This window comes from Lycium ferocissimum, chromosome 11 (assembly GCF_029784015.1).
Source record: "Lycium ferocissimum isolate CSIRO_LF1 chromosome 11, AGI_CSIRO_Lferr_CH_V1, whole genome shotgun sequence".
NCBI classification, from domain to species: Eukaryota; Viridiplantae; Streptophyta; class Magnoliopsida; order Solanales; family Solanaceae; genus Lycium; species Lycium ferocissimum.
This window is the reverse complement of record NC_081352.1, coordinates 38257861-38285134: the sequence shown is the minus strand read 5'-3', so window position 1 is coordinate 38285134 and position 27274 is coordinate 38257861. Positions and strand designations below refer to the sequence as shown.

At 35.2% G+C, this 27274-nt stretch overlaps 3 protein-coding genes and 1 long non-coding RNA gene across 6 annotated transcripts; all 4 read left to right on the top strand.

The window, feature by feature from the left end:
* The first annotated feature begins 2999 nt into the window (after positions 1 to 2999).
* On the top strand, positions 3000 to 3886 carry LOC132037112 (uncharacterized). The gene has a single exon (XM_059427570.1). The coding sequence runs from the start codon at positions 3347 to 3349 to the stop codon at positions 3782 to 3784; it is 438 nt and encodes a 145-aa protein (XP_059283553.1). The 5' UTR covers positions 3000 to 3346; the 3' UTR covers positions 3785 to 3886.
* Positions 3887 to 12372: 8486 nt separating this feature from the next.
* LOC132037915 (large ribosomal subunit protein uL4c) lies at positions 12373 to 14687 on the top strand. 3 transcript variants are annotated; one of them, XM_059428563.1, is made up of 3 exons: positions 12373 to 13253; positions 13535 to 13635; positions 14360 to 14687. In XM_059428563.1, the coding sequence occupies exons 1-3, from the start codon at positions 12541 to 12543 to the stop codon at positions 14395 to 14397; spliced, it is 852 nt and encodes a 283-aa protein (XP_059284546.1). In that variant the 5' UTR covers positions 12373 to 12540; the 3' UTR covers positions 14398 to 14687. The 3 variants fall into 3 exon arrangements, with proteins under 3 accessions (XP_059284546.1, XP_059284547.1, XP_059284548.1); XM_059428564.1 differs by having other exon boundaries at positions 12375 to 13316; positions 13601 to 13635; XM_059428565.1 differs by lacking the exon at positions 13535 to 13635 and having other exon boundaries at positions 12376 to 13345.
* A 473-nt stretch (positions 14688 to 15160) lies between these two features.
* On the top strand, positions 15161 to 20524 carry LOC132037916 (uncharacterized). The gene is made up of 3 exons (XR_009410135.1): positions 15161 to 15825; positions 16199 to 16322; positions 19647 to 20524. It is a non-coding gene; the product is annotated as an uncharacterized LOC132037916 (long non-coding RNA).
* Positions 20525 to 22027: 1503 nt separating this feature from the next.
* Positions 22028 to 25454, top strand: LOC132036763 (putative callose synthase 8). Its single transcript, XM_059427143.1, has 6 exons — positions 22028 to 22438; positions 23119 to 23219; positions 23695 to 23816; positions 23925 to 24006; positions 24098 to 24208; positions 24572 to 25454. The coding sequence occupies exons 1-6, from the start codon at positions 22135 to 22137 to the stop codon at positions 24584 to 24586; spliced, it is 735 nt and encodes a 244-aa protein (XP_059283126.1). The 5' UTR covers positions 22028 to 22134; the 3' UTR covers positions 24587 to 25454.
* Positions 25455 to 27274: the final 1820 nt, after the last annotated feature.

The following is a 27274-nucleotide window of genomic DNA, read 5'->3' as shown; positions in this document are numbered from 1 at the left end:
AGTGATTGAATGCTGGGGCGAATGGTCGTCCCCGGTCAAGCTCCAAAAGGTTTCTCCAAATTTTTTTCAAAAACCGATTAATCTCTCCCTTTCTTACCTTTTAGGAGGGGTGTAGAAGTCAGGGTTTTCCCCCAGGGTCCTTGTCCCGTCTATTTCGGAACCCCGCATTTTGAACCCCTTCGGATCAACAGGGTACCGGAGGAAAAGGCCTCCGAAGTACCTCCGAACGGTTTTTTCGAAGGGGGGAGCCCGGGATCGGCCCAGGGGTTAATTTTTCCCCCCTTTTTCCTTGGGAGTCTCCCGTTTTCCCAATTTTTTAACATTCTCGTTTCCCTGGAAACCCCCCCGGACCCTTGGTTCGCCATCCGTGCTTCGTCCCTGCCGGGTTCGGCAACACCTTTGGTCTTCTAGCCGTTTCGTCATTTTTGCTTGGGCGGAGCTGCTTCGAGACTCCTTGTTCGGAAGTCGGCCCTTTCTCGTTTCTACAAATATTTCCAAAAATTAGACGTAAGTTAATATGTCATCACGGGGTATTCGGCACTTTACGACTTCATTAGGGACAAAGTAATTGAATTGTGAGTATTTAAGGATCGTGGTAATTTGTTGTTTATTCTCCGGTTCACGGTGTTAATCGTCGATTTAGGCCCTCCTCGAATCAACGAGGTTTGGGTCGATGGGTTAATTTGGTAATCATTGTACTTGTTCTCGTTTTCTGTCCACAATCTCGTTGTTGACGTGACTCGTATTATCACTTGTTTGCCATTTGGTCCGTTTTCACGGAGACGAACGAGAGATTGAAAAATCTTAATGGGCGATGATAGAAACCGAGATCAAAGACACACTATTATCCTAGCCCTTAATACAAGGGCGCCAAACTTTTACCCCGAAATTAGGTAATAAGTTGAATTTGTAAGTGAGGTATATGATATGTGGACAAACTTTAATCTATTTTGATTTTTGGGGGAATGTATATGTGGATTCGTGTACAATGACTTATATATATAAATATATATGTTAATAACTTGGACGAATATGTTAATATTATGGATTCAAGCTAAATATATATGGATATTGTGGTACTATATCGTATTGGATGGATGAATCAAGCCAAAGAACACTACAAATCCGGACCAAAATTAGAGAGAGAGAGAGAGAGAGAGAGCTTCAATATAATTTCTATTATAATGTTCTAGATCCGAAAAAAGGCTAACCAAAAGTAGGGAAGTGCCCTATTTATAGTTTCTGCCCTATCGCCGCCTTCATACAACATAAAGTTCCAAAATAAAAAAGCCTAAAAGGATAAGGTTGGGTCGTGCGGCCTAACACCCGTACGATTGGCGACGTTATGGGCGGAACGGTCTTGACATGTGGCGGTCAATAACCGATCAACAGGACCAACGGTCCATCAAAAAAATCGACCGCCAATGTGGACCATAACGTCACGATCAACTTGGCCATGGAGAAAAAACTAACGGCCACGATCAACTCGGCCATGGAGAAGCGACCGGGTCATGGATTGAGAGTTTTGCTTTGATAAATCGAACCTTACGGCTTTCCTCCGACTTTTCCGATCAACCCTTATGCAATACCCCTAGCTCAGCGTTAGCATTGCTTCTTCCTTCCCTCGATCCCTGTCTCACCGGTTCTCAAAGCATTAATGCCACTTTTACCGTATACAAAGACCATCTTAAATAAACCAAGCTACTATTTGATAACCATGACTACTCCACATCATATAGATTCTTATTCTGCAGTAATCTCTCATTTTGTAATGAAACATATTAGTACTAAGTAATATTTAAATGTAAAGATCTCTCTACCAAAAAAAATAGAGAAAGGATTCTACTCTTCCTCTAAGTATGACTACTAAAAAAACGCAAATTTTTGACAGATCTTTTTAGAATCAGTCGGAAATTGGCTTGAAAAAAATCCATATTTCCGACGATGTTTTGATAGAAACGTACCTCTAAAATTCACTTTTTTTTTAGTAGTGTCCATACTCATAATAAATTAACTAATTTTCCTAGGAGATGGTACAATAATTAAGATCACTCAATATTGGAAAATAGTCCATTTCCATTTGGTAGTATATCATGTCACGGCAGCATGCATATCATGGGCAAGGCGAACCCACACGTGATTGATCATTGATGGTTCACCATTACTATCTTTTGTTGTTATTTCATTATTTACGCCTTTTAATCTTTTTGCCTTTCTCATGTCCGCAGGTATGACATGGACCACATCAAAGTACTTCAAATTAAAAATAATGGGTCAAAGCGTTCGATAAACATTATGTAACAGCCATATATATATAGTCGGCAGGTTCAAAATTTTGATTCAGTGTACATCGGTCTGCATGCTCCATCATGTCCTTCAAATAATAGAGCTAATTAAAGTTTCTTATTCTATAACTAATATTCATGTTCCCTGTATCCAGTTTGCTTCTGGTACTAGTGTCCGTTATTGTACGGTAACATCTTCATTGCACCATGCCATCCCTTTCTTGGAGATTACCATTTACCTCCCATACACTTGGCAAATTAATCAAGTTTTAAACATAAGAAGAAGAAAAAGAGAGAGAATTTAATTGATAGAAACGTTAAATCCCGAGGAAGTACATACAATAAATACTTTTCTTAAATGGGAAACAGTATAGGCCTTTAGGAAGGGGAGCAAAGGGAGTCTTTTTTTGTAAAAATATGTTGAATCTCCTTGGTATGTTTACTTAGTTATGTTTTGAATATCTTTAGTGAAATCATGTTAAGGTAGTGGAATATATTGGGGGTTCAGTAGTGGGACACTTGAAAAATAATGCATCGTCATATTAGTTATTTTTTTAATCACCAGCGTCGATAGGGATATCTAATATTCATGTACATGTACCGTGTATCACTCATAGTGGGAAGAAATCAAATAAAATCCCAAGATGCAAAGTACCCAAAACATTTCTTAAAGCATGGGGTGCCATTTGCCAATAATCAAAGACAATCATGTTGGCCGAAAACTGCACTGACATGAGACAAAGCTATCCAATATCCTATTAAAATATGTATAGTCGATTTACTTGAATCCTAAAATTAGTTGTCCCACCAGCTTCTCCACTCTCAAAGTAGTGGATGAGAACTGAATAAGATAATCGTTATTAATATTACTACTATTTATTACTTGCTGCCAGCCTAAGAAATTGATCTATATATAAACCTTTGCTTTCTTGACATGGGCATTCTAAAGTTTTGTCATACACCATCATTGTTCAAGCAACTCCTTGTTATTCTAAACTTCTTCGAATTCATTATTCAATTTCCCAACCCTTCTTTTCTCTTAAATTTTTCTTCTATAGATCATGGCATATTTGGCATCAGAAAACTGCCCCGTCTGTATCAACGTTGACACTGACTTACCAGAAATTGATAGCGCCATTCTCATGTCATTTCTTGATGAACCCCAGATGGAATACTGTGACGATGAGAAATTAAGAAGTTTAATCCAATCTCTAGAAGCAGAGCTTAAATATCCCATTACCATCATGAATAACCCTTCTGCTCTAAATCTAGATTGTTACGATACGGGCAGTGAAAATAGCTCAGAAATAGTTGATGTTGATTTTAGCTGGATGGATATGGAGATGTCACTTTCAACTAGTCCCAGTAACAATGAAATGATTGATTTTCAATTTGGCAGTGATTATTCTCAAATACTAACATGCATTCCTATTGAGGAGGAAATATATGATTCTCTATGGCTACAAACTGACTTGGCAATGGTAGATATTAGCCAATAGTATGAGAACCTTGTATAATTTTCCTTTCCCTTTTTCTTTAGTGTAAAATATTTGATTCGATTCGAATCATTACTGCTAGTTCAACTGTAAATTTTGTTTATCATATTGTTTTTATTGATTTACACTTCACAGTTTTCAATAAAGAAGTACTATTGCAGCTAATTAATTGTCCCACAACTTAATTGGTTTGTGTAACTTGTGCTTTCTCAATCTATCTTGAAAATTAAATCTGAATTTTAAAGCTTATCTTTTTTAGTAAAAATTAGCCACCCCCATACTAGGAGTATGACTTAATTTTATTCATATCAGCAAAACATTAACAGAGGATAATAATCCCTTAGCTTGCACCTACTTTGATGGAACATACTCCATCTCATTTGAAGTAGGATTTCATTCAAGCTCTCAAAAAAATTATCTAAGTGGAGGAGATGACTCATCTCCTCATTCCTAAAGCTTGAAGGGATCAAGGTACATCAAAAGATAGTTCCTATACATTGATCTATGAACATGAAAATAATTTTTTAGAAAAGACTTTCTGAACGAGGGTAATTGCATCTTGTCTATCTTGATCTCCCCTAGTAATTCTTGCTAAATAAAACTATTCATCCAAGTGTTGCCTCCACAGTTAAAGCCCCAGTTTCACTATTAAAAAACTGGCAAAATTCGACGGACTACGTCGCTTTGAAAAACCGATGGAAAACCGACGCACTGTATTTCTATTTTTTTTTATTTTTTTAATTAAAAAACCGACGGACAACGTCGGTTTTTTCCCCAAAATTTTGAAATTATCTGCCAATTTTTTTTTTACAAAAATCGACGTCTCACTTCGATTTTATTAAAAAAAAATTAATTAATTTTTTAAAAATATATTAAATAATTTATAATTCATTTTGTTTTGTAAAATATTAATAAACGAATTTTTTTTAAAGAAACCGACGGACTATGTCGAGTTTTTAATTTTTTTGGGTCAAAATTTGGTCAAAATTTTAATAAAACCGACTCGACCGCGCTGAGTTTTTCCGTCGATTTTTTTTTTAACAATATGATAGAAACGGGTTTGGCATATCATTTGCCATCTTCCCCAAAAAAAAAAAACCCCACTTCTCTCTAAAATAAAAAACCCTAACCCGCCGCCCACCCCCTCTACCCACGCCCGCCCACCCGCCGCTAGCCGCCGCCCACCCGCCGCCACCGCGCAAACCCCAACCCCCACCTACCCCGGCCCCCGTTTTTAACTTGTAATTTGAGGTAGTTTCTTTTTAAATTAGGGCTTTTAAAATTCTTTCAATTTTAGTTTTATTTGTAGATTTTAGGCCTAATGTTAGTCTATTTAGCTTTGTTAAACATCATTTGTAATGTTATTAATGTTGAATTTGTGAAAAAATGTAAACTTTATTTGACTAGTTTATTTTTTTTTATTTTTTTTTTTGCTTGAGATTGTGCTATATTTTATGTTCATTGTCAATTTATTTGTGTTAGCTTAGTTATCATTGTTTGTAATATTATTGATGTTGAATTCATGCAAAAATGTATACTTTATTTGACTAGTTTTTTTTTTTTTTTTTTTTTTTTGTTGGGATTGTGCTTTTTGTTAGAATCCATAATTTTTATTGAGCATTCAAAATTAGAATTGGTTGAGATTGTGCTTTTCAAAGTTAGAATTGTTAAGTTATAGTATTTCTATAACCTCAAAACTAAAGTGTAGACTTTATTTGACTAGATTTACTTTTCAATTTTTGGAATTGGTTGGGATTGTGCTTTTCAAAGTTATAGTAAAGTTAGAATCCATAAGTTATTAAAGTTAGAATTGTTATTGAAAATTCAAAGTTAGAATTGGTTAGGATTGTGCTTTGCAAGGTTAGAATGTTAAGTTATAATATTTCTATAACCTCAAAACTAAAATGTAGACTTTATTTGGCTAGATTTACTTTTCAATTTTTAGAATTAGTTGGGATTGTGCTTTTCAAAGTTATATTGAAGTTATAATCCATAAGTTATTAAAGTTAGAATCCATAAGTTATTAAAGTTAGAATTGTTATTGAGAATTGAAAGTTAGAATTGGTTGGTGTTGTGCTTTCTTAAATTATTGTTAAATTTGTGAAAAAATGTAAACTTTATTTGACTAGTTTACTTTATATATATATATATATATATGCGCTATGTTCATTGTCAATGTGTTTGTGTTAGCTTAGTTAGAATTGGTTGGGATTGTGCTTTTTCAAGTTATATTAAAGTTAGAATTCATAAGTTATTTAAGTTAGAATTGTTATTGAGAATTCAAAGTTAGAATTGGTTGTGATTGTGCTTTTCAAAGTTAGAATTGTTAAGTCATAATATTTCTATAACCTCTAAACTAAAATGTAGACTTTATTTGACTAGATTTACTTTTTAATTTTTAGAATTAAAGTTAGAATCCATAAGTTATTAAAGTTAAAATTATTATTGAGAATTCAAAGTTAGAATTGGTTGGGATTGTGCTTTTTAAAAGTTATATTAAAGTTAGAATCCATAAGTTATTAAAAAGTTAGGAATTGTTATTGAGAATTCAAAGTTAGAATTGGTTGGGATTGTGTTTTCTTAAGTTATATTTTAAGTTAGAATTCTTAAGTTAAAATATATTTCTATAACCTCAATAATTTGTGGGTACATTTTTGTAGATGGATCGTATGTGGATGTATAATATAAATAATAGTGATCGTGGGTGTACACGATGAATTTGTGGACAAGTTTACACACATGCAATGTCACTTCACCCTTTTCAAAATGAAGGGGTAATTAGGTGTGCTTGTTCTCGTCACGGTGTAAGGCGTATTTGAAACCGGAGGAGTGAAGTTAGGGTTCATTTATATAGTCGTGGGACTTATGTTTTAGTTTGGATTTCATAATGGACTTATGTTTTATGCTTTATGGACTTATGTTAAAACTATGTAGAACTAGTTAATGGTACTTTTGATTGGACATTTAAATATTTTTGAACTTTGAAGGTCTATTTAGATCGTATTTAATGTGTTTAGATAGTGTTTGATGTGTTTGATTGTTACTTAGGTGATTTTGTGTTGTAGCTCTTTTAGAATTGATTTGGAGCATTTTAATGCTAGTTTTGAGCAAATTTTCAGATCGGTTTTTGAGTGTGTGGTTTAAAATGCAAGAATTGCATGCAAGAAATTTTGCAGAAAATCGACTCAGTCCGTCGGTTTTCTCGAAATTAATTCTTAAATTTTTTTAGAAAACCGACGCACAATGTCAGGTTTTATTTAAAATAAAAAACCGACGCATTGCGTCCGGTTTTTTCATAAAATTTATATTTTTTTTATTTAAGACAAAAAAATTTAAATTAGAAAAACGACTCAATTCCGTCGCAAAAAAAAACCGACGCGGTCCATCGGTTTTCAAAAAGCGAGGCTATGTAAACCGACGGACAGTAAAGGGTCGGTTTCCCGTCGGTTTCATTGAAAAAACCGACGCGGTCCGTCAGTTTTTTTCGTCAACTTTTGTCAGTTTTTTAGTAGTGTTTGCCAAACTATCTGCAGCTCTATTACACTCTATGAAGCAGCAGTGATTGATAGTTTTCTTGTATGGATTCAAGGTTGTGTTGGATTTGCTCTATTATATTTGACAAGTTCCATGGAGGCTTGGACTTGTTTAGTATCCAATCCACCAGTAATTTTGAATCACTTTCAATTTTCAGCTTATTCACTCCATTATTCAGACACCACTCAATTTCAATTTTAAGAGCTAATGCTTCAGTCATATTGTTTGTAATGTTGCCCAAGTAGGATGCATAAGCAGTTATAAGATTGCCTCTTTGGTCTCTGACTAGTCCACCCCTCCACTTGGCCCTGGATGTCCTTTGGAGCATCCATCAGTGTTCAATTTCCAAGTTCCAAGTGCAAGAAAATTCCACCTAACAGCAACCATCCTGATCATAGGTTGAGCATATCACCTGCACAATTATAAAGACACCGTTACTCCATTTTTGTAGGTAAAACAACTTAGGCATACCTGTTGCATGCTTTTCATTTATTAATCACTCAACAATTGAGGTCTCAAATTACTACACTAGAAGAAAAAAGAGTAAATTTCAATTTACGTCCTTGAACTTTCAGGTAAATAACAAAATTACCTCCTACATTAGGAGAAAGTGGAGTTATCTTTGTTGGACTAAAATAACCCAAAGATGCTCTTAGTATCATGGGACCAAGCCTTGCTCGATTTTTTGTAGTGTCTCACACCATTAAGAATATCCAGCATCTTAATTATAAGTTGCGTCCTTTTCTTTTCTACTTTTCATGTGGAACCTTGTCCGCGCCCCCAACAATCTCTTCCTTGAATTAAGTTTCACATGACCCATCACCATGCATTGCTAATTTGGATATTAACTATGTGTCTGTGTGCCATCCATATCAACCGAGTATTGATGATCGCCGAGGTCCATCGGTTGTATACGCGTCTGCAAAAGCCTACATGTAAAAGGAAGCAAACATGTTTGTAGATGAGCAAAGGCACTTAGCCAAGCCTTACATATGCACTACTCCGTCATTTTTATACTTGTCTCGCCGAATCATCAAGCGTTGATATCAATCGTTCGGCTAAAACAACCCAAATATACTTGAAGTACGACGTGATATTGTTCGCGTTGGGTCTTATGCTACTGCTTTACAGCGCTCTCACACCACTAAGAAAGAACTAAAACCTTATTAAGAACTTTTCTTTTTCTACCTTGTGGGACTTTAGTTACACACATCCAACAATCTTGACCTATCAATTTTTTTAAAATCAATATATCTGATCCTTCTTCCGCTCTTCGTCAATAAAAAAACAAAATATTTAAAATAATGTGCTCCAACTTGGAAATGTTCCCACATTTTCTCATTGGTTATCTGTGTGTCCTAGAGATACATTTGATACTTGCATAGTTGCATAGTTTAAAAACTTTGTTCAGGTTTTTGTGAGATTCAATAATAAGAAGCTTCTGCTGTAAAGGCCCTATCATAATTTTAAAGGTCATCCAAATGTTCTTCATTTGTCATGCCAAGGTTACAAGAAAAAAAAAAAAAAAGGAAACGAAGTTGTAGAAAACACAATTTTGAATTATGTTGTCTCACTGTTGCCGTGTCAAATAAAACAGTATTATTAGTGCTGAGCCTTAAGACAGACCATTTATTCCAAGTTCACTACAATGTTCTCTAATTCAAAAATAATTCATATGATGTCTACATGTGCTTATTATTTTGAAAGTCCCTTCCTGATTCTTGAATGACAACTCACCCTAACCGCAACGAAAATCATGTTTGGCAAAATGAAGACAACTATGTTTCTGTAGTACTAAAGGACAACTCAATGTCACGTCTACAATTATTTGATTAGTAATTGAGTTCCATGAAAATGTACAATCTGTCAATCTAGAATCTAAGACGCACATGATTTGTTAGATCATCAATAATGGATCCACCCCATGTGTTAGTATCAAAGCTGTCGAATTTTATATGCATACTTATAGGCCAATTTTTCTTCAGAGAAATATAGTCATTTGCACTCTTTTTTCCTCTCTAAATTTTATTTGTCAATTGCAGCCAATCTTCTCCGATTCTTCCAATTTCAACCTTTTATTTATCCCATATTCAACATGTCAGCCTTATGCACAAATGAAAATCTTGGGCAATTCTCAAATTATAGTGACCTTAATGGTTTCGAATACTCAACAAGTGACTCTAGTGATGATCTTCTCATGTCATTTCTTGAAGAGCCACAATTTGAGGCAGGTGATGAAGAATTATTAAGAAGTGTGATTGAGTCTTTAGAAGGAGAGAATACTACTGGTGTTAATACCAATGATTCAATTTTCTTAGAGCAAATGAAAGCAGAAGATTCAACTAACTTGTCTTATCTTGAACATGATTGTTGGATTGATTCAGACATGGACTGTTCCACTCCAAGTGATGATGATATGAATATTTGGTCCACTGATTATTATACTGAAGATTTGACAAACTTTCTTGGTGCATGTAGCGAATTTTCATGGGAAGAACCTTGTGAATCTATGCTTTATGAATAGTCATTGAGATAATAATCATATGAAGTTGCCATGGCATTTGTAAATCCCAAATCAATGTAAATTTCTTTTTAAGGACCTATCAACTTTCTTCTTCTTCTAGATATCAGTGCAGAATGGCCATCCTTAATGTGAAATATCTTATCTAATTTTAAGATGTATTTAGCTAGAAAATCTAATATGATATAAATTCCTCCTTTATTTACGAAATGGAGTTTAAGTGGTGTACAAAATAGATGTAAATAAATTTTAACATGATCATATCATATTTACATGTTGTAGCAAGCAACATATTTTGTTTTCAAGGTTTCATATGGTTGCGACTTGCACAACAAAGTTCAGGCTATCGTGCCTTGACTCTCCGCAAAGTTATAAGCATAGCTACAAATTGAACATTTTTTGTCAAAAAATTACGTAATACACGGTCAAAAATTATTTCTATACAAATATAAACACCCTTGAACACCGTTAAGGAAGTTCCTAACTTAGCCGTTGTTGTAAGTCGAACATTTGTTTCAGAAGCAAATACAAATTTAAATTTGATGTATTTACGCTTTAAAATTCTTATAGAGAACTCATTGTACAATTAAATTATGAGTTCAAAATTTAATGGGAAACCATCACTGAATCCCCCAAAAATATAAAATATTTACCCGCTCCATGTCCCTTCTAAAATAATTTCGTATGTTGGAGGACTAATAGATTTTACCCCCCAGCAACCCTTGAAATATTTACTCCGACATTCCCCTTGCATATTTATAAACTCCTTCCTCCGTAATACCATCGCAGTATATTTATCTATCACGATGGTATCATGGAGGACTAATAGAAGGACTGAAACAATTCTCTATGATGCTATCTCAGTATATTTATATACCATGATCCTGAGGAGTATCACCTCATTGGAAATCTTTAAATTTTGCCCTATTCTAAAACCCATGGGTTCAAGTTGAACCCTCGCTTCATACCATCACAATATATGTATAGAGATGATGGTATCATAGAGGGTTTTTTTTTTTTCTAGAAAAGTGTGTCTTTTTGAATAAATGAAAATGATCATCCATGATACCATCTCAGTATATTTATATACCGTAATAGTATCATGAAGGTATAATTTAAAAGAATTTAAAGTGATCAAGCTCTCATTAACCGTATCTTTATCATACAAAATACCATCGGTGGTCTTTAAATATATTTATATACCATGTTGGTATCATAATTGGGAGCATCTCAAATAAATATTTTTGATTTTTTCTGAGGGTGTGAAAATAATAGAGGTATGAGCGGATAATTATTTTGATTTGAGGGGGCATGTGCGGTCTTTCCCCAGATTTAATTGAGTCTAGCAGCTTGCGGCCCAAAAGCTCCTCAGGCTGACTAGCTCTCATGCTAGGAACCAGAGGATTGGGCTTAGCATATATCATGCAAAATTGAAAGGAAATCAATAGATTTCTCCTATGGGCTATGCAGCAGCAAAAGGCCTCAATTAAAATGAAGGTCCTGGGCTCATGATGCTGTAGCTGACCACGAGGGCATACTGTTGAAAGTGAAACCCACTTCGTCAAAGTTGAGAATTCTCATTCTCTTTTCTTCTTTTCTTTTCTCATCTCTCATTGTTTGGGTCTAATAAAATGTTTGGCCAAAATTTCAAAATCTACTTATGCCGAAAAGTGTTTTTTACCAAAATTTTCTTTTGAAAAACATAATTTTAGAGAATAGCAGTTTATGTTTGGCTAATCAATATTAAAATAGCATGTTATGCTAGACAAATGTGTCAAAAGTGCTTTTGAGGAAAAAGTTAACTTTTTAGCTTCTGAAAAGCTCAGTCAAACGCTCTATAGAACTTCTGTAGGACTAGCATTGAAAGGGAAAAAATGAAAAACACATTTCATAGAAGTTTTAGGTCCCGTTTGTCCATAAATACATTTTTTTTTGGAATTTTAGAGTTGGAGTTGTGTTTGGCCATATTTTTTAAAATTATAGTTTTTGGTGAAATGTAGTTGTAAAAAAGTGAATTTTTTTGAAAAATAAGTTTTTGAAACTTTGGTATTCCGGAATACAACTTCAAGTTGTATTCGGAATTCTTATGGCCAAACGCTGTAAAGTGAAAAAGTGAAAAAAAAATCCGGAATAAAGTGAATAATTCTTATGGCCAAAACGCCTACTTATTTGTCTCTTACCCTCTAATTAAAAACCTTTTTTTTTTTTTACACGAGACTACAAGAGATATCCAAGTATGTTCTTAAAGTATTGTAAATTGAATAAATATCTATTTCGTTAATAATATAGCTCACATATGTCCTTATTATTTAATCGTGGGTCTAAATATATCCTCAATTTAACCGAATCCCCCAATTAATTCGATTAACTGACTAATAAGCGAAAAAGGTATACGAAATTGAGCTTATACTTTGTCCGTTATGATTTTGACATTTCTGCTCAATTTCGCAATACTTTAAAGGCACACTTGGTCAATTTTGCTTATTACATCAATATATTAACAATAACATATGTGTTCAATTAGAAATACTTTAGGGTCATATTTTCGTACTGTCCCGTTTTCGATACTTGCCAAATTATATTTGAACAAAGGATATGAATGCACTTTGAAATAGCCTTCTTCCTTTGTGGATAACACATTCTATCACCTCCCTATCCTTAAGCTTTGCAATTTTGCTCCTTCACTACAACATCAACAACAACAATGTCTACTTCTTTATCTTTCTTTTCTTCCACCATTTTCCTCTCTAACCCCAAAAGCAACATCCACTCTCAAAAGCAGCGCGTGTTTTTCAAACCCCTCACTGCCACCACCACTATCCGTTCAGAAGCAGCAGCCACAGCCACAATTCCAATTCTATCCTTCGATGGCACCGAAGTGGGGTCCACAACGCTCAACATAAAATCCGCCCCACTCGACACCGCACGCGCCGTCGTCCACCGTGGACTCACAACAGACCTCCGTAACGCACGCGCTGGTACTGCTTCAACTCTGACACGCGCTCAAGTACGTGGTGGTGGTATTAAACCATACCCACAAAAGAAAACGGGCCGGGCTCGACAAGGTTCGAAGAGAACACCATTGAGGCCCGGTGGTGGTGTTGTGTTTGGGCCTAAGCCTAAAGATTGGTCAGTTAAGATAAACAAGAAAGAAAAAAGACTTGCTATTTCAACTGCACTTTCAAGTGCTGTTGAAAATGCTATTGTTGTTGAAGAATTTGGTGATAAGTTTGATAAACCAAAGACTAAAGAGTTTATTGAGTTAATGAGGAGATGGGGTTTGGATCCTAAAGAGAAAGCTTTGTTCTTAATGACTGAAATTGATGAAAATGTGATTCTTTCTAGTAGAAATATTAGGACATTGAAGATGTTGACACCAAGAACTTTGAATTTGTTTGATATACTGGATTCTGAGAAGTTGGTGTTCACTAAATCAGCTGTGGAGTTCTTGAATGAACGATACGGGAACGATGATAATGAATGGGAGTTTGAGGAAGAAGAACAAGATGGTTAGTTTTTGGCTCATTTTGGGGTTTGGAATTTCTTTTCGATATTTTCCTAGCTCGTTATTTAGTTAGCGTGTAGTTTCTTATTCTACAATGTGTATTTACTATCTGTTGCCTCATTTGTTTTGTATCTTGCTATTTTGTTGTCTTACTTTATTTAGTAGTATTATTTAGGCACTGCGTAGCATCGAGGTGTGTTTTAACTAAATCAGCTGTGGAGTTCTTGAATGAACGATACGGTAATGGTAATGATAATGATAATGAATGGGAGTTTGAGGAACAAGAAGAAGATGGTTAGTTAATTGAGTTAGTGATCAAAAACACACCTTATGTGTGTATTACTATGTGTTAGCTTCATTTGTTTTGCATCTTGATATTTTGCTGTCTTATTTATCTTGCAATCCTGCATTGCCTATGTCTCTTTTGAGCCTCTACCCCACAAAGTTAGAGGTTAGGTGTGCGTACATTGTACCCTCGCCAGACCCCACTTGTGGGAATACATTGTTGTTGTTGGAACGTTCCTGAACTATCACCTTTTCGCAAATTTCATACCTCAACTATTTCATTGTTCCATTTACCTACGATGCTGAGTTGGACTCAACGTGGCCTGTTGTCGGTTGATTTCAAATATTTGGCCAACTTAGCATCGAGTTGTGTTTTAATACAAAGGGTGTAATAGTTTAGGTACGTAAAGGGAACAATGGATAGTTGAGATATGAAATTCGTGCCTCAACTATCCATTGTTCCCTTTACTACGATGCTGAGTTGGACTCCACGTGCTTGATGTTGACTGATTCCAAATATTTGGCCAACTCAGCATCGAGTTTGTGTTTTAATACAAATGGAGTGATAGTTTAGAGAGGTAAAGGAGCAATGGATAGGTGAGGTATGAAACTCGCGAAAAAATGATAGTTTAGGTGTGTTTTTGACCATTAACTCTAGTTAATTTTTGCCTCATTTTGGGTCTGAAATTTCTTTTGAACTTTTTTTCTAACTCGTTAATTTGCTGCATTTCAGGTGGTAAGGTGGAGGAGAGTGCTGAAAGTTCTGAGTAATATATCAACATTGGGCAGAAAGGGTCAATTCCATTTTAGAAGAGAAAGTGTATCGGCAATGGCTTTGCATATTTCACTTTGAATTGTATTGTATGATAAAACTAGGGGATTTTGGTCGATTTCTAGTCACCATCTGTATTCGTGCATTGCTTTTGGAGAAAATGGAAATTTGTGTTGTTAGTTATTACTCTAGTAACTGTTGATAAATTTTCACTAGGCTTTATCAATTGTATGAATATTCTTTTAGGGAGGAGCCTGAGCTGCTTGAAAGTAAAATATTATCCCGATAACATTTTTTTGCAATCATAAGATATTCTCTGAAAATACAGCCAGAACGTGTGACATAATTTTTTTTGGAAATGAATCTTTTAGGTAATACTTTATTGTTCATATGTAACGTTTACAGCATATGAATACCCACCTATAAACATCGAGCAGTGTTCCATCGGAGCAGCAGTAATGCCCTAGAACCAGAGACATACTCAGAGAGTGCGGTAAAGGAAGGCTCAGATATTCGTTTCATATATGCTCTTCTATCGTACATTTTATCTATTTTTTCAGGTTAAAACACTCTATGGAACATCAAAGCATAGTGCAATGACGCTGTATAGATAGTTCATTTACTTATATTTGTTTTATATCTTTCATCTCATCATTGGACCATATTGACAATTGTTTTGAGAAATATATGAAGGATCCAGATAGGTGTGAAATGTTTGATGCAGATATCCACATGGTGGCTTCATCAGGTATTTACAATATATTTTACTGATTCCTAGATTTGCTTCAGCTCTTGAGCAGATATTACTGTTCATTATATTTCAATCTATGATATTTTCACTTTTTGATATTTCTCTAGAGCTTCTCGTTTTTCCAAATTCTCTCTTTAATCCAATCTTCATCATGGTCTCTTTTCCTTTCGTCATTTTAGTTTCCTTTCTGCTTCTGTTCTAAAATTAACTCAACCTTAAACTCTGTTCTAATGTCACGAAATCCATTGGAAACTGAATTGTGACCTTTGAAATATATTTAAGATTAAAGTCAATTGTTCCTTCAAATTTTTCCAATTAAAAAACATGTTCCTGCACTTAATTCCCACAGTTCTTCTCTGTCATGTCTTACCCTGTTCAAGTCCACATCTTTTCTCGAAGTTCAGTCATTTTCCTCTGTTGCTCACAAGTTTTTTGTAAGAAAAATTTTATGGGGTTGTAAACTTGTAATGAGTGTACATCAAGATGGGATTTGGTGCTTTGCCTTTGAGTTCCTGAGTAAGCTAAGCTAATCTTAGATTTGTGCTACTTTTGCAGATTGCTATCGTATTAGAACCATGTACAAGCATAGCGCATTCTGAAGTGGTTATAAGTTCCATGCCTGACATGTTTTAGCTATATGGAGATTTAAAACCTTTTTTGCCACTTGAAGAAGCTGGTATGCAATTACTTGCTATCGTTTTCTTTTTCCTTGATCATTGTTTTCAGCTTTGTATTTAACCTTATTTCTGTTATAATTTAATGGATGATTCTATGATCTATTCTTCTTTTCGGTATTTTATCTACGTTCTCCATCTGATTATTTGGACTCTGGTTTTTGAGAAAAATTAATTGAACGAGTGGCAGAGGTCATTAATGATTGTGTGAATAGATTAAAGCATCTTCATCACAATTATTAAATCCGAGCAGTTTATAGTTTCTCTGAGATAGAGCTCTTATTTCACAAAGCTTTTCAGAAGTTAGAAGGTTTCCTTTAAGAAGTTAAACTATAAGTCTTCCTATTTATGAGAACAAATTTTCTTTCCTTGCAGCATCTAAAACAAATGGCTAATATTATTCAGAAGAGGTATGAATGTGATAGTGTGAAGAGCTAGAGACCTGGAGTACCCATATCATTCTATTCAACAATCTGGAAGAAGTTTTTCTCTAATCTTGGTAAGTAATTCTCTTTCTATGAATACTTGAATGAGCATTTTACTTTTCTCTTTAATATTAAACTGCTTTTGTATGTGGATTTGGTAACCTTAGCTGGAATCTATTTAAGCTACATGTAGAAAACCAAGACAATAATTTGCTACAGTCAGACCTCTCCATAACATCATCCTCGTATAACAACACCTCTCTATAGCAACTAAGTTTTTCTTGGAACCAATTTTTTATGTTATATTTACCTCTACTTTCTACCTATAACAATGTACTTTCTTTGTAAAATTACCCCTCTATAACAACAATCTTCTTTTTTTGGTAATATAATGATTAATCATCTTTAATAGAAATAGAATCTCTAAGATTACCAATAATAGGTCTAGAGATTTTGACCGAATATTTTGATATACACTATTTATGACAAAGAATATTATATGAATATATATTTTCCATCATTAAAAGATTTTGTTTCGTTATACAAAATGTGATTAAGCTTAGATTTTGGCAATAAAAATTGAAAAATTAGATTTTATGCATCTATTTTGCCTATATGAGCGCAATATTATTTAAATGTCAATACTTTTAGAGGTGTATAAGCCATTCGCTATAGCAACCAAAATATTTCAGACCCAACAATGCTTTTATAGAGAGGTTTGACTGTACTTGATAACCTTAGTTTGAGTAGCTTATGAAACCAATTCTCGAGAAATTTTATGAATTCATCAACCGCCTTTGAATCTTAACAACAACAACATACCCAGTGTAGTCCCACAAAATGGGGTCCGGGAAGGGTAGAGTGTACGCAGACCTTACCCCTATCCTGGGAGATCGCCTTTGAATCTTATTGCACATAAAATAGGATCTTTGTAACTATGCATCCCCTTGATGCCTTTGTGATTATAAAACACTTACATCATCAAAAAAAAAAAAAAAAAAAAAAAATAGGATCTTACAACAAGTATAGGTGGAGGAAAATGAATTTTTTCTTCCCTGGCCTTCTTATCAACGTTCGTAGATTAAATGGTTAAACTTTCACAGTTGATCAACTAATAAAAATTTAATGCGGTCAAGCAAATAGGATAATATTTTTTTTAATGATTTTTTCTCTTTAATAAACTAGGGTTTCATTTTGCTCCCCTATCTGTCGCCTCCCTCCCCCTCTCTCATCTCTCTTTCTCTCCGTCTCTCAATTTCCAATCAATCTAGCCATTTCTAAGCCGTAATCACTGCTATTTCTGTCTCAAGATTGATATCGCTTATCTCTTCCTTTTCCAACAACAACAACATACTGGAAATTGAGATAAGCGATATCTGTCTTGAGACAGAAATAGCAGTGATTACGGCTTAGAAATGGCAAGATTGATACAAAATTGAGAGACAGATAGAGATGAGAGAGGGGGAAGGAGGCGACGGTTAGGGGAGCAAAATGAAACCCTAGTTTATTAAAGAGAAAAAAAATCATAAAAAAAAAATCCGTCCAAAGACATGCACTAAAGGTACTATTTTAGATGTTGTATCTTCTTTTCTTCAAACCAATTCATCCCGTTCCGCCTTAAAATTTGATTTTGAAGATATCAAATGTTCCCTTTCCTTTTTCTGCTTAGGTATGCTCTCTCTCACGCGCGCGTGTGCTCACACATATATATATATATATATATATATATATATATATATATTTCGAGCAAGTGGTCTATGGAAATGTACCTCTTATCGTCGTGGTAGACTGGTAGGGGTAAGGTTTGCATACATCCTAACCATATATTGTTGGTTTTTTTCTCTTCAATATTGACCACGCATTGCATGGGTATTAAATTAGTTAGAAATTCATTTAGATAAAATAATGCTCCATCTATGAATAAGGGCATAAGTGAACTCTTTTGCTGACGGCGGGGCTCATTTGACCCAAACAATTAATGAAGGGTAAATTAAACCATTTCACATAGTTCAGAGGAAGACAAGATGCGGGAAGCGAGACTAAGATGGGTTGGGCATGTGAAGAGGAGAGACACAAATGCCCTAGTGCAGAGGTGTGAAAGGTTGGCCATGGATGGTTTCAGAAGAGGTAGGGGTGGGCCGAAGAAGTATTGGGGAGAGGTGATTAGACATGACATGGCGCAATTACAGCTTACTGAGGACATGACCTTAAATAGGAGGGTATGGAGGACTCAGATTAGGGTAGAAGGCTAGTAGACAGTCTCGTTTATCCTTTCATATTAGTAGTCGCATTATCGCGCTATAGCTTCTTGTGCTTTGATTCCTGCTACTATCTGTTATTTCCAGTACTTTGATTATCTTATATTTTCTGTGATAGCTATTGTCCCTTTGCAAACTGCTTCATCATGGCTTAGTCGCTTTCATTATTTTCATTTCCATATCGCTTTGAATTTCTTGACCTTATCTGACCTCTTTTTATGCTGTCTATTGATCCGAGAGTCTTTCGGAAATGTGCCTGTCCTACCTTGGTAGGAGTAGTTCGTGTACACTCTACTCCTTCCTGCATTTCACGTTGTGGAATTTCACTGGGTGGTTGTTGTTGTTGTATAGTTTAGAGGAAATTTTGGACTTATTTCTTTTTTATATAAAGGTGATGCCCAACCCAACTTGCACGTACCTCGAATGTTTTGCCGGGTACTTGTTATGTTCCACCAACTGCATTGAGTAACTCTGTCCCTCAAGATTTAACACAGAGAAATCACCTAACATTTTCTCTATATCGATATTTGAACTTAGTCTCCCATGGTTTTTGGCCACTTCATAGACTGCTAGGCCAAACCCTTGCGTGCACCTCCATGGTACTTATGTAGATACTAAATACCCATTGCAATGCAGAATATTTGATATTGCTACCATCATCTTGCGCAGGTACTATTCCTCTTAATCAGTAGTGTTGATTGTAGTAGTCCTCGAAAAACTTAATTGACAGAGATTGGAATTATTAGCTCTAGCATAACAACTTCCCTTGCTCAAGTTTTAGTTGCGGCAACAAAGAAGTGCAAGAGTGGAGAACTCCATAATTGGTGATACTCTTAATACAAATGGTTTCAAGTGAAGTAGAAATGGAATTAGAAGTTCAATCCATTATGTCAACAAAATCTCATAGTTGTGACTTTGTCATTCATCGAGAGCTATAACGTGGGTCTATGCCCCTTTTACCCCTTATCACCGAAACTACTTAAGCTGGTTGTCCCAACTCAAAGCAAAAATCAGATTTGGAATCGGAGGTATTTCACGGGATAGCCTTTCTGAAAGTCAGAGCACATAGAGCTTATTCCATAGATAGTCTATTCAGCATTCTCTAATGATGCTCTAAACTATCATTTTTTCATGTTGCAGGTTCTTAGTCAGAGCAGCTATGGTGACATTTAAGGAACTTGACAACCAGAAGCAGAGTGATCACAGCCTATGACGTCTCTGCCCTATTTCACAAGTTGAAGAGATCAAATGCATTTTGAGGCTGCTTCCGGTTTAGTATGTACCATTATTTACTCTGTAGTTTTCACACAAATGGCATCTCTTTTTGTCGAGCAAGGTGATGCAATGAAAACTGCAATAGCGAACTTCCAGCAGCAAGCGTGTTTAGCTTTGACATCCTTAGTATTTGCAGAAAGCATAGCCATCAGCACTATGGCCAGTCCAATACACAACCTTTGAAGTTGAGTTAGCCCGGTAAGGTCCCCCTTACTCTTCTTAAACCTATTGACAAGTTGACCAACAACTCTTCGATTGAGAAATATGACAGCTGCTCTACAGTAAGCATGTCAAAGCTAGACATGCTTGCTGCTGGAATCTAGCTATTGTAGTTTTCATTGCACTTCATTGCTCGACAAAAATTGATGCCATTTGCGTGAACACTACAGAGTAAATAACGGTACATACTAAACCTGCAGCAGTCTCAAAGAGCATTTGATCTCTTCAGAAGTACTGATACTACCATGTTTCCTTGACTCGAATGTCCCAAACTGGAAAAGAAAATCACCTACTTAGAAAATATCAAGACAATTCAGTTTTTAGTGAACACTAAGTCTGACGCTTCTTGTCAACTATATAGTTTTATGCTTCTCGTCAACGTATATATATTTCTATAAATGGGGAAATGGAGGTTGTATTTAGCTGCAAACTTATATGATGTAAATTCCTTCTGTATTTATGTTTATATAAGTCATACCTTCAAGACTGATTATTTTGCAGTGAAGATTGATGATGTTACTGAAGTAGTTGGCACTATAAAATATTTTGAATTTTGTTTTGGGGTTTAACTATGGACCTTTGTTTTGATACTCTTCTGAAGGCATGCCATAGAAGTAGCCGTTTCCTACAAAAAAAATTCTCTATTGCCAGAATTGAACCCGAGATTTTTATTAAAAGCGAGGGATCATATCAATCCCACCATACTCGTCGGTGGTCCACGCTGAATGTTTAATTAATCTGCAACCATAGAAATTTTATTCGTCGCTTACGCTGAAATCCTATAACTATTATGTCCAGTACCGGAGAACCCATCAGATACGTCCATTATTTCAGGTAAGAGTAGTCTGACGATACAAAAATTTCTTGCTCTAACAGTGAATACTCTTCAAACAATTAGGGATCCTCGGATTATCACTGACCCTTTTTAAATCCTTGACTGGGAAGAAATAGAAAAAGGCAGTCATATTATAAGTTACTTTTCCAATGCCTTACTAGTACTTTTTTGATTGTCTGATGGCCTATCAGTGAGAAGTCTAATTATTTTTCTCTTTTTTATAGCAGTTGCAAAAAATTAGTATCATGGTCTTTTTAAAGGTTAATAAAGCTGAATACCCCACACGCACCCCATGACTCAACATTGTAAGAGCATGTTTTTCTGTCAATTATTTGGTGTGAGTATTAAAGAAGTAAGTGAAGCTTTTTCCACCCAAATAAAGCTTTTTCTTTTATCAACTTTTGCTTAATTGCTTCCAAGTCTTAGTCTTTATCACTTGAGTAGAGGCTTTCCTATTTGTTTGCTCTTTTTTACTTTGTTGAATCTTGCCTGCTGTCAAGTTGTAACCCATAAATCTGATATATGGCTTCTTCTACTGAGCAATTAAAGTATCTTTGCCAAGACATAAGACTTTATTTTGTGACGTAACTAATCACTATAATCATAAAAAATCAAGAAAATCATTAGAAAGGATTATTACAGTGGTGTGTGGATCGGCTTACCCCATTAGCATAGATATGGGAAAACTTCGCCGACCAAAATTTAAGCAAATGAGAAAGAATGACCTAATGTTTTGGTGGTCATTTACTTCATTGACTGCTAGATCATACCATTGGGTCTAAAGTTGTGACATTCAAGGCAAATTTTACATCTCCAAATCAGGGAGTGATGCTGAATATAAAAGGAAACAAGCCTTACATTCCTGACACACATTTTAAGGTCGTGCGGACTAGACTTAAAGCGGACAATATTATTAGTGGGCTAGGTTGTTACATATGGTATTTTACAACCACTCCGCGTGCAACCTTGAGCTATGGTAGGACAAAACTGCAGATATGGCATTCTAATTACTAAAACTTAGTGTTGAGTTTCTTGTGAAATTCTGAATCATTTCTTTATGTTATGTCATGCCTTAACCAGGTGAACAATGAGCTTGTTGGCCCCATTTTTTATTTTATTTTAACATTAAAATACCCGCCCGGAAGTTCATTCAACTTCCTTTTCTGATTTCCAGAGTCTAAAAGATCCCTTCCAGTCAGAAAACACGACATATCCACCGAAATCAAAAGTGAAAGAGAAAAAGATTACATCCCAAAAGCAACCAAAAAGCAAAATTCAAACTTCGACACCAAACCAAACATGTATATACAGTCAAGATTCCTATTTTATAGTCTCAAGCTCATGCATTCTTGCTCCTCTGCATTCCCAAAATGGAAGAAATTGTTCTTGCAGAACCCATTCAAGAAAGTACTTCTGCTGCTGCTAGAGATTATACGAAGAGCAATGAAAGTTCCTTTACTAGATCAATCACTTATGGGTGACCATGTGCCTCAGCCCTTTGACAGTGAGAAGTTGCCTTTGACTTTGGCTTCTTCGGGGATTCAAAGATTTCTTCGAGTAGCTAATCTTATTGAGTCAGAGGAACCTCGCGTGGCTTATCTTTGTAAGTCTTTATCTAAATTTTTCTTGTGTCATAGCTTGTTATATTGGAAGTTGCAGAGTGTTATTCTTGTCAGTGATGGGTTGTAAAAAATATTATTTGTATAATTCATAGTCCTAGATGATGTGTGTGTATTCGAAAAGATTCAAGCAGCCACAAGCTAAAGATCTTCCAGTTCAACTCTACCAATACATTTTTTCTTAACTAGTACCCCTACCATGTAACTTATTCTATTTTACCATAAACTGTGAGTCAAAATTGTAGAATTTGAGTTCAGTGTGAATAATTGTTGGCTATTTGAACATTTATGTAATTGTTCTACTAAAAGCATGTGATTCTCCCTTCAACCATGTATTATTCCTTGTTCGAGCTACAGTGTGGTTAGCAAACATTTTTGTGTTGTTGAGATTATACATATCACAAACGGTATGGCCTGATTTTTCGTCTGCTTTGTTAGTTTTTATGTTAGCATAAAAATTTGAGGAATGTAAAAAGTGAATAGTAGGACGTGCATTGGAAAAAATTCTTTTCTCATCCATACAACCATAATGTACACAGAGGAATTGAATGTGCCGAAACAAAACTAGTTCATTATTTGGAATTCTCATTTTTCCTTCTTCTTGTTGTTAATGTTACTTATCTTCTTTTTGGTGATAAGTTATTAATCCAGTTTTCTTAAGCAGGTCGTTTTCATGCTTTCGAAGTAGCGCATAACTTGGACAGGAATTCGAATGGCCAAGGAGTACGACAGTTTAAAACTTCGCTTCTTCAACGGCTTGAACAGGTACGCTCTTATCTTCAGAAAGAAGAACAATTGCTCAATCTGATTGTAAATATATCTGTTATGAGAGAGATATTTCAGGATTCCCAGTCATGTTTGATGTCATTAGTGTCTTGAAGTAGTAAAAAGCTTTTAGAGGAGAAAAAACATATTTCTGAAAAGCTAATATTAGTTACCTTATGCACACAACCTGTATTTGAATTTCTAAACACAAACTTTACTTTTTGTTCAAAACCAGAAACTATTGAACCAGGTCCTCTTTTACAGCCCCCTAGCAGAGCTTGAAATGCCACTATCAAATTCTGCTTAAATTCTTTGTGGTAGACTTACAATAAGAATTTTTATTTCTACATTTACCACCATTTCGTTTCATCCCCAGACATACCATCTTAAACTATGAACAGAGTTAATAGTTTCCCGGTACTTTACCTAGATCCATGCTATTGATTGCCGTGTTATCTAATTTTATCAACTACAGGATGAAGAAGTTACTTTCAGGAAAAGGAAGGAAAGGACCGACTTACGTGAACTTAGACGTGCTTATCTCGAGTATAAAGGCTTCATCATCAAACATGGTGGAGAGAGTAATCTAGAAAATAGGTAATGATTCCACTCTTTTAGGAATTATGTATGGCACCAAAAGTTCCAATGTCCTTAAAATCGTCAGTATTTTCAGTAATGTTCGTGTTCTGTTCTCTACTTGTACAGAAAAAGGCTGACTAAAGCACGTGCCATTGCTTCCGTATTATTTGAAGTATTGGATCCAGTGTCCAGACCAGCAGGTGTTCAGGTTTTGTTTATGCGATTTCCGTCTCTTTATTACTTTGATTAGCTCAATCTTGGCTTCCGTGCTACTAACTTTCTATGTGTCTTCTTATTAGGCTCTAGCAGGGAGTGAGAGTAGCGGTGTCAAATCTGAACTCTTTGTGTCATATAACATTCTTCCTCTTGATCAAGGAGGAATTCATCATGCAATCATGCAACTCCCAGAGGTATGTATAGGTAATTATATGAGTTTGACAGGCTAAATGGTTTTGATTGTGGCACTTGCTTCCCATTTTTTCGATTTAACTTAATATATTATTTATATATATAATCATAAAAAATATGTATATAATTTATCGGTTCGGTTTTATTTTAATAAAACCAAAATCAAACAAAATATTATCGGTTTTTAAAAGTTTAAAACCAAACCAAAAAGAGTGTCGGTTTATTTAATCGGTTTGATTCGAATTTCGGTTTGGATCGGTTTTTAACCAAACCCTGAACAGTCCTAGTTTTGAATCATGGGGTGAGTGTGGGGTATTCACCTTTATTAAGTTAATTTGATACTTCTTTTTTCGTTTTCCATTTAGGGAGATTTGGATTAAAGGAAGCTTGTAGTAATGAAGACCTACATATTTTACTAATACAGCAAATTTGGGTACTGCCTGTAGAGATCAAATTTACAGCAGAGAGACAATATTCACATTTTAGTAGTAATTACTACTCAGCTTTTAGCCTCAGAATAGAAGATTTGAGAATGATTTGACGAGTTGCACAAGCTATCTTATTTAAGAGATCAAATGTATTTTGAGATCGCTGCCTTTAGCTATATACCATTATTTACACGGTAGTTCTCACACAAATGGCATCACTCTTTGTCGAGCAAGGTGACTACAATAGCGAACTTCAGTATTCCAGCAGCAAGCATGTCTAAGCTTTGACATCCTTAGTGTAGCAACTGTCATATTTCTCAATTGCAGAGTTCTTGATCCACTTGTCAAATAGGTTTACGAAGAGCAAGGGTGACCTTACCAAGCTAACTCAACTTCAAAGGATGTGTATTGGACTGGTCATAGCGGTGATGGCTATGCTTTCTGGGAGAAATGTGGAGCAAGGTAGGCTTAAATATGCTATAAATGACTGCAAATACTGTGAAGGCTCAAGCTCTCTTAGTATTTTTTGGCAAGACCTTTTTACCTAGAAAATATCAAGACAACTCAGTTTTTAGTAAACACTAAGTTTTAGGCTTTTGTCGACATGTAATATATATGTATATTGGGGGGATATTAAGGTTGTATTTAGCTGCAGAATCTTATATGATGTAAATTCCTTCCGTATTTATGGATATATAAGTCAATACCTCCCAGACTGATTATTTTGCAGAGAAGATTGATGATGTTACTGAATTTGTTGGCACTATAGAATGTTCTGAATTTTGTCTTAGAGTTTCTTTATAGACCTGTCTTTTGATACTCTTCTGAAGGTTGTTTTTGCACGGATTTCCCTTCAAACGCACCGGTCTTTAGTTGTTTCCCCTCGTATTTGTGGCCTTTATTTTTTGTCCCTGCTTATTTAATGAAAATATTAAGACCTGCTTTACTCGACATAAGTTATATAATATTTATCTCCGGATACTGAACTTTTTCTTCACCCGGCCTAAGTTCTATAGAAATTAAATTATGTGGCATAAACAATGACGGAGCGAAATTTTCGCTGAAATACATAAGTTATATAATATTTATCTCAGGATCCCACTTTTTTTCTTACGCCCGGCCTAAGTTCTATAGAAATTAAATTATGTGGCATAAACAATGACGGAGCCAGAATTTTCACTAAGGAGTGTCAAAATATAAAATTCACGAAGAAGCCAAGGAATGTCAATATGTAATATACATACATAAAAATAAAATTTTTACCTAGCTACACTGTGTAATTTTCCAACGAAGGGATGTCGGTTGACACCCCTCAACTACATGTGGCTCCGCCACTGGGCATAAGTTGTGTAGTATTTTCAGATTTTGTTGTGGTGTCCAGACTCTGGAGTTATGCCTTTTGGAGCATATATTCTTTTATCCGTTTTTTAGTTAAATAACAAGCCGGTTTTTGTGGAGTTTGATGTGTTTTTGGTGATTTTTATGGTGAGTTTTGAAGTTTTATCGCGTCCGGCATAACATGCGGGACAAAGATATAAATTTTTGCCATGCGAAAAGTGCTGAGGAACAAAATTAAAGACCACATATTTGAGGGAAAAAATTAAAGACCACGCTAGAATAGGGGCATTTGCGCGAATGACACCCGAAGGAAGTATGACATAGAAGTAACCATTTCCTACCAAAAAAAATTCTCCATTATCAGAATTTGAACCCGAGGTTTTTTATCAAGTGGAGGGATCACATCTATCTAAACGTCTAGTTCATCTGCATCCACAGGAATTCTACTTGTCTCTTACCCTTAAAAATTCTAATGTTTATAAATCGGAAAGACCTTCTGCTAGCCCAAGATCGTTAACTAATATCGGAAGATTCAACTAAAGAAGAAGAAGCTTTGGAAAGGAGAACTTTTTAATGGAAGAAGATTCGCTTGAATTGGCTTGAATGATTTACAATTGGGTTGGCTGGGCTTAACTTCGGTTGGTTACAAATGACTAAGGCCACCCCTATTTATAATTATGTAGGGATGGTTCTAGAAATTATTCTAGATACATCTACAAGAAAAATCTAGTAAACTTTATCTTCTACCACTACTCTAGAATATCTAGATTTTTCTTTAAGATAATTATCCAAGATCATACACTAGTCTATTCTAGATCTCATACTAAATATCTAGGATTTTTTGGACCTCCAAAAAATCAAATTTATTTCTTCACACTCCCCCTTAAAGTGATTTTTTGGAAACTAGCCCGAGCTTGTTGCAGAAGAACTTAGACGAAGCTTTTGGACGTGCCTTGGTGAAGATCTCAGCAATGTTTTCCCGACACTTCTTCCTTCTTCAAATGATGATGATTTTCCGCTAATAATTGGGCCTCCAAAGAAACATGAATACGTCTAGATAAAATTTTCATCTCTGTTACGGCCAAACCTGACAATTTTTTTTTTTTTGGCCTTTGCGAACCACGTGAATCATCTTCATGCTAAGTTTCACATTCTTGAGTTTCCAGAATCCCCCTTTCTCTTAGCTCCTTGATAATTGTGTTATTTGGAGAAGCACTTGAGTCGGTGACGATCTGACCATTAATTTCCTTCGAAGACTCAGCACTACCGTAGGATCCACAACCTGATTCCCTTTTCAGCTCC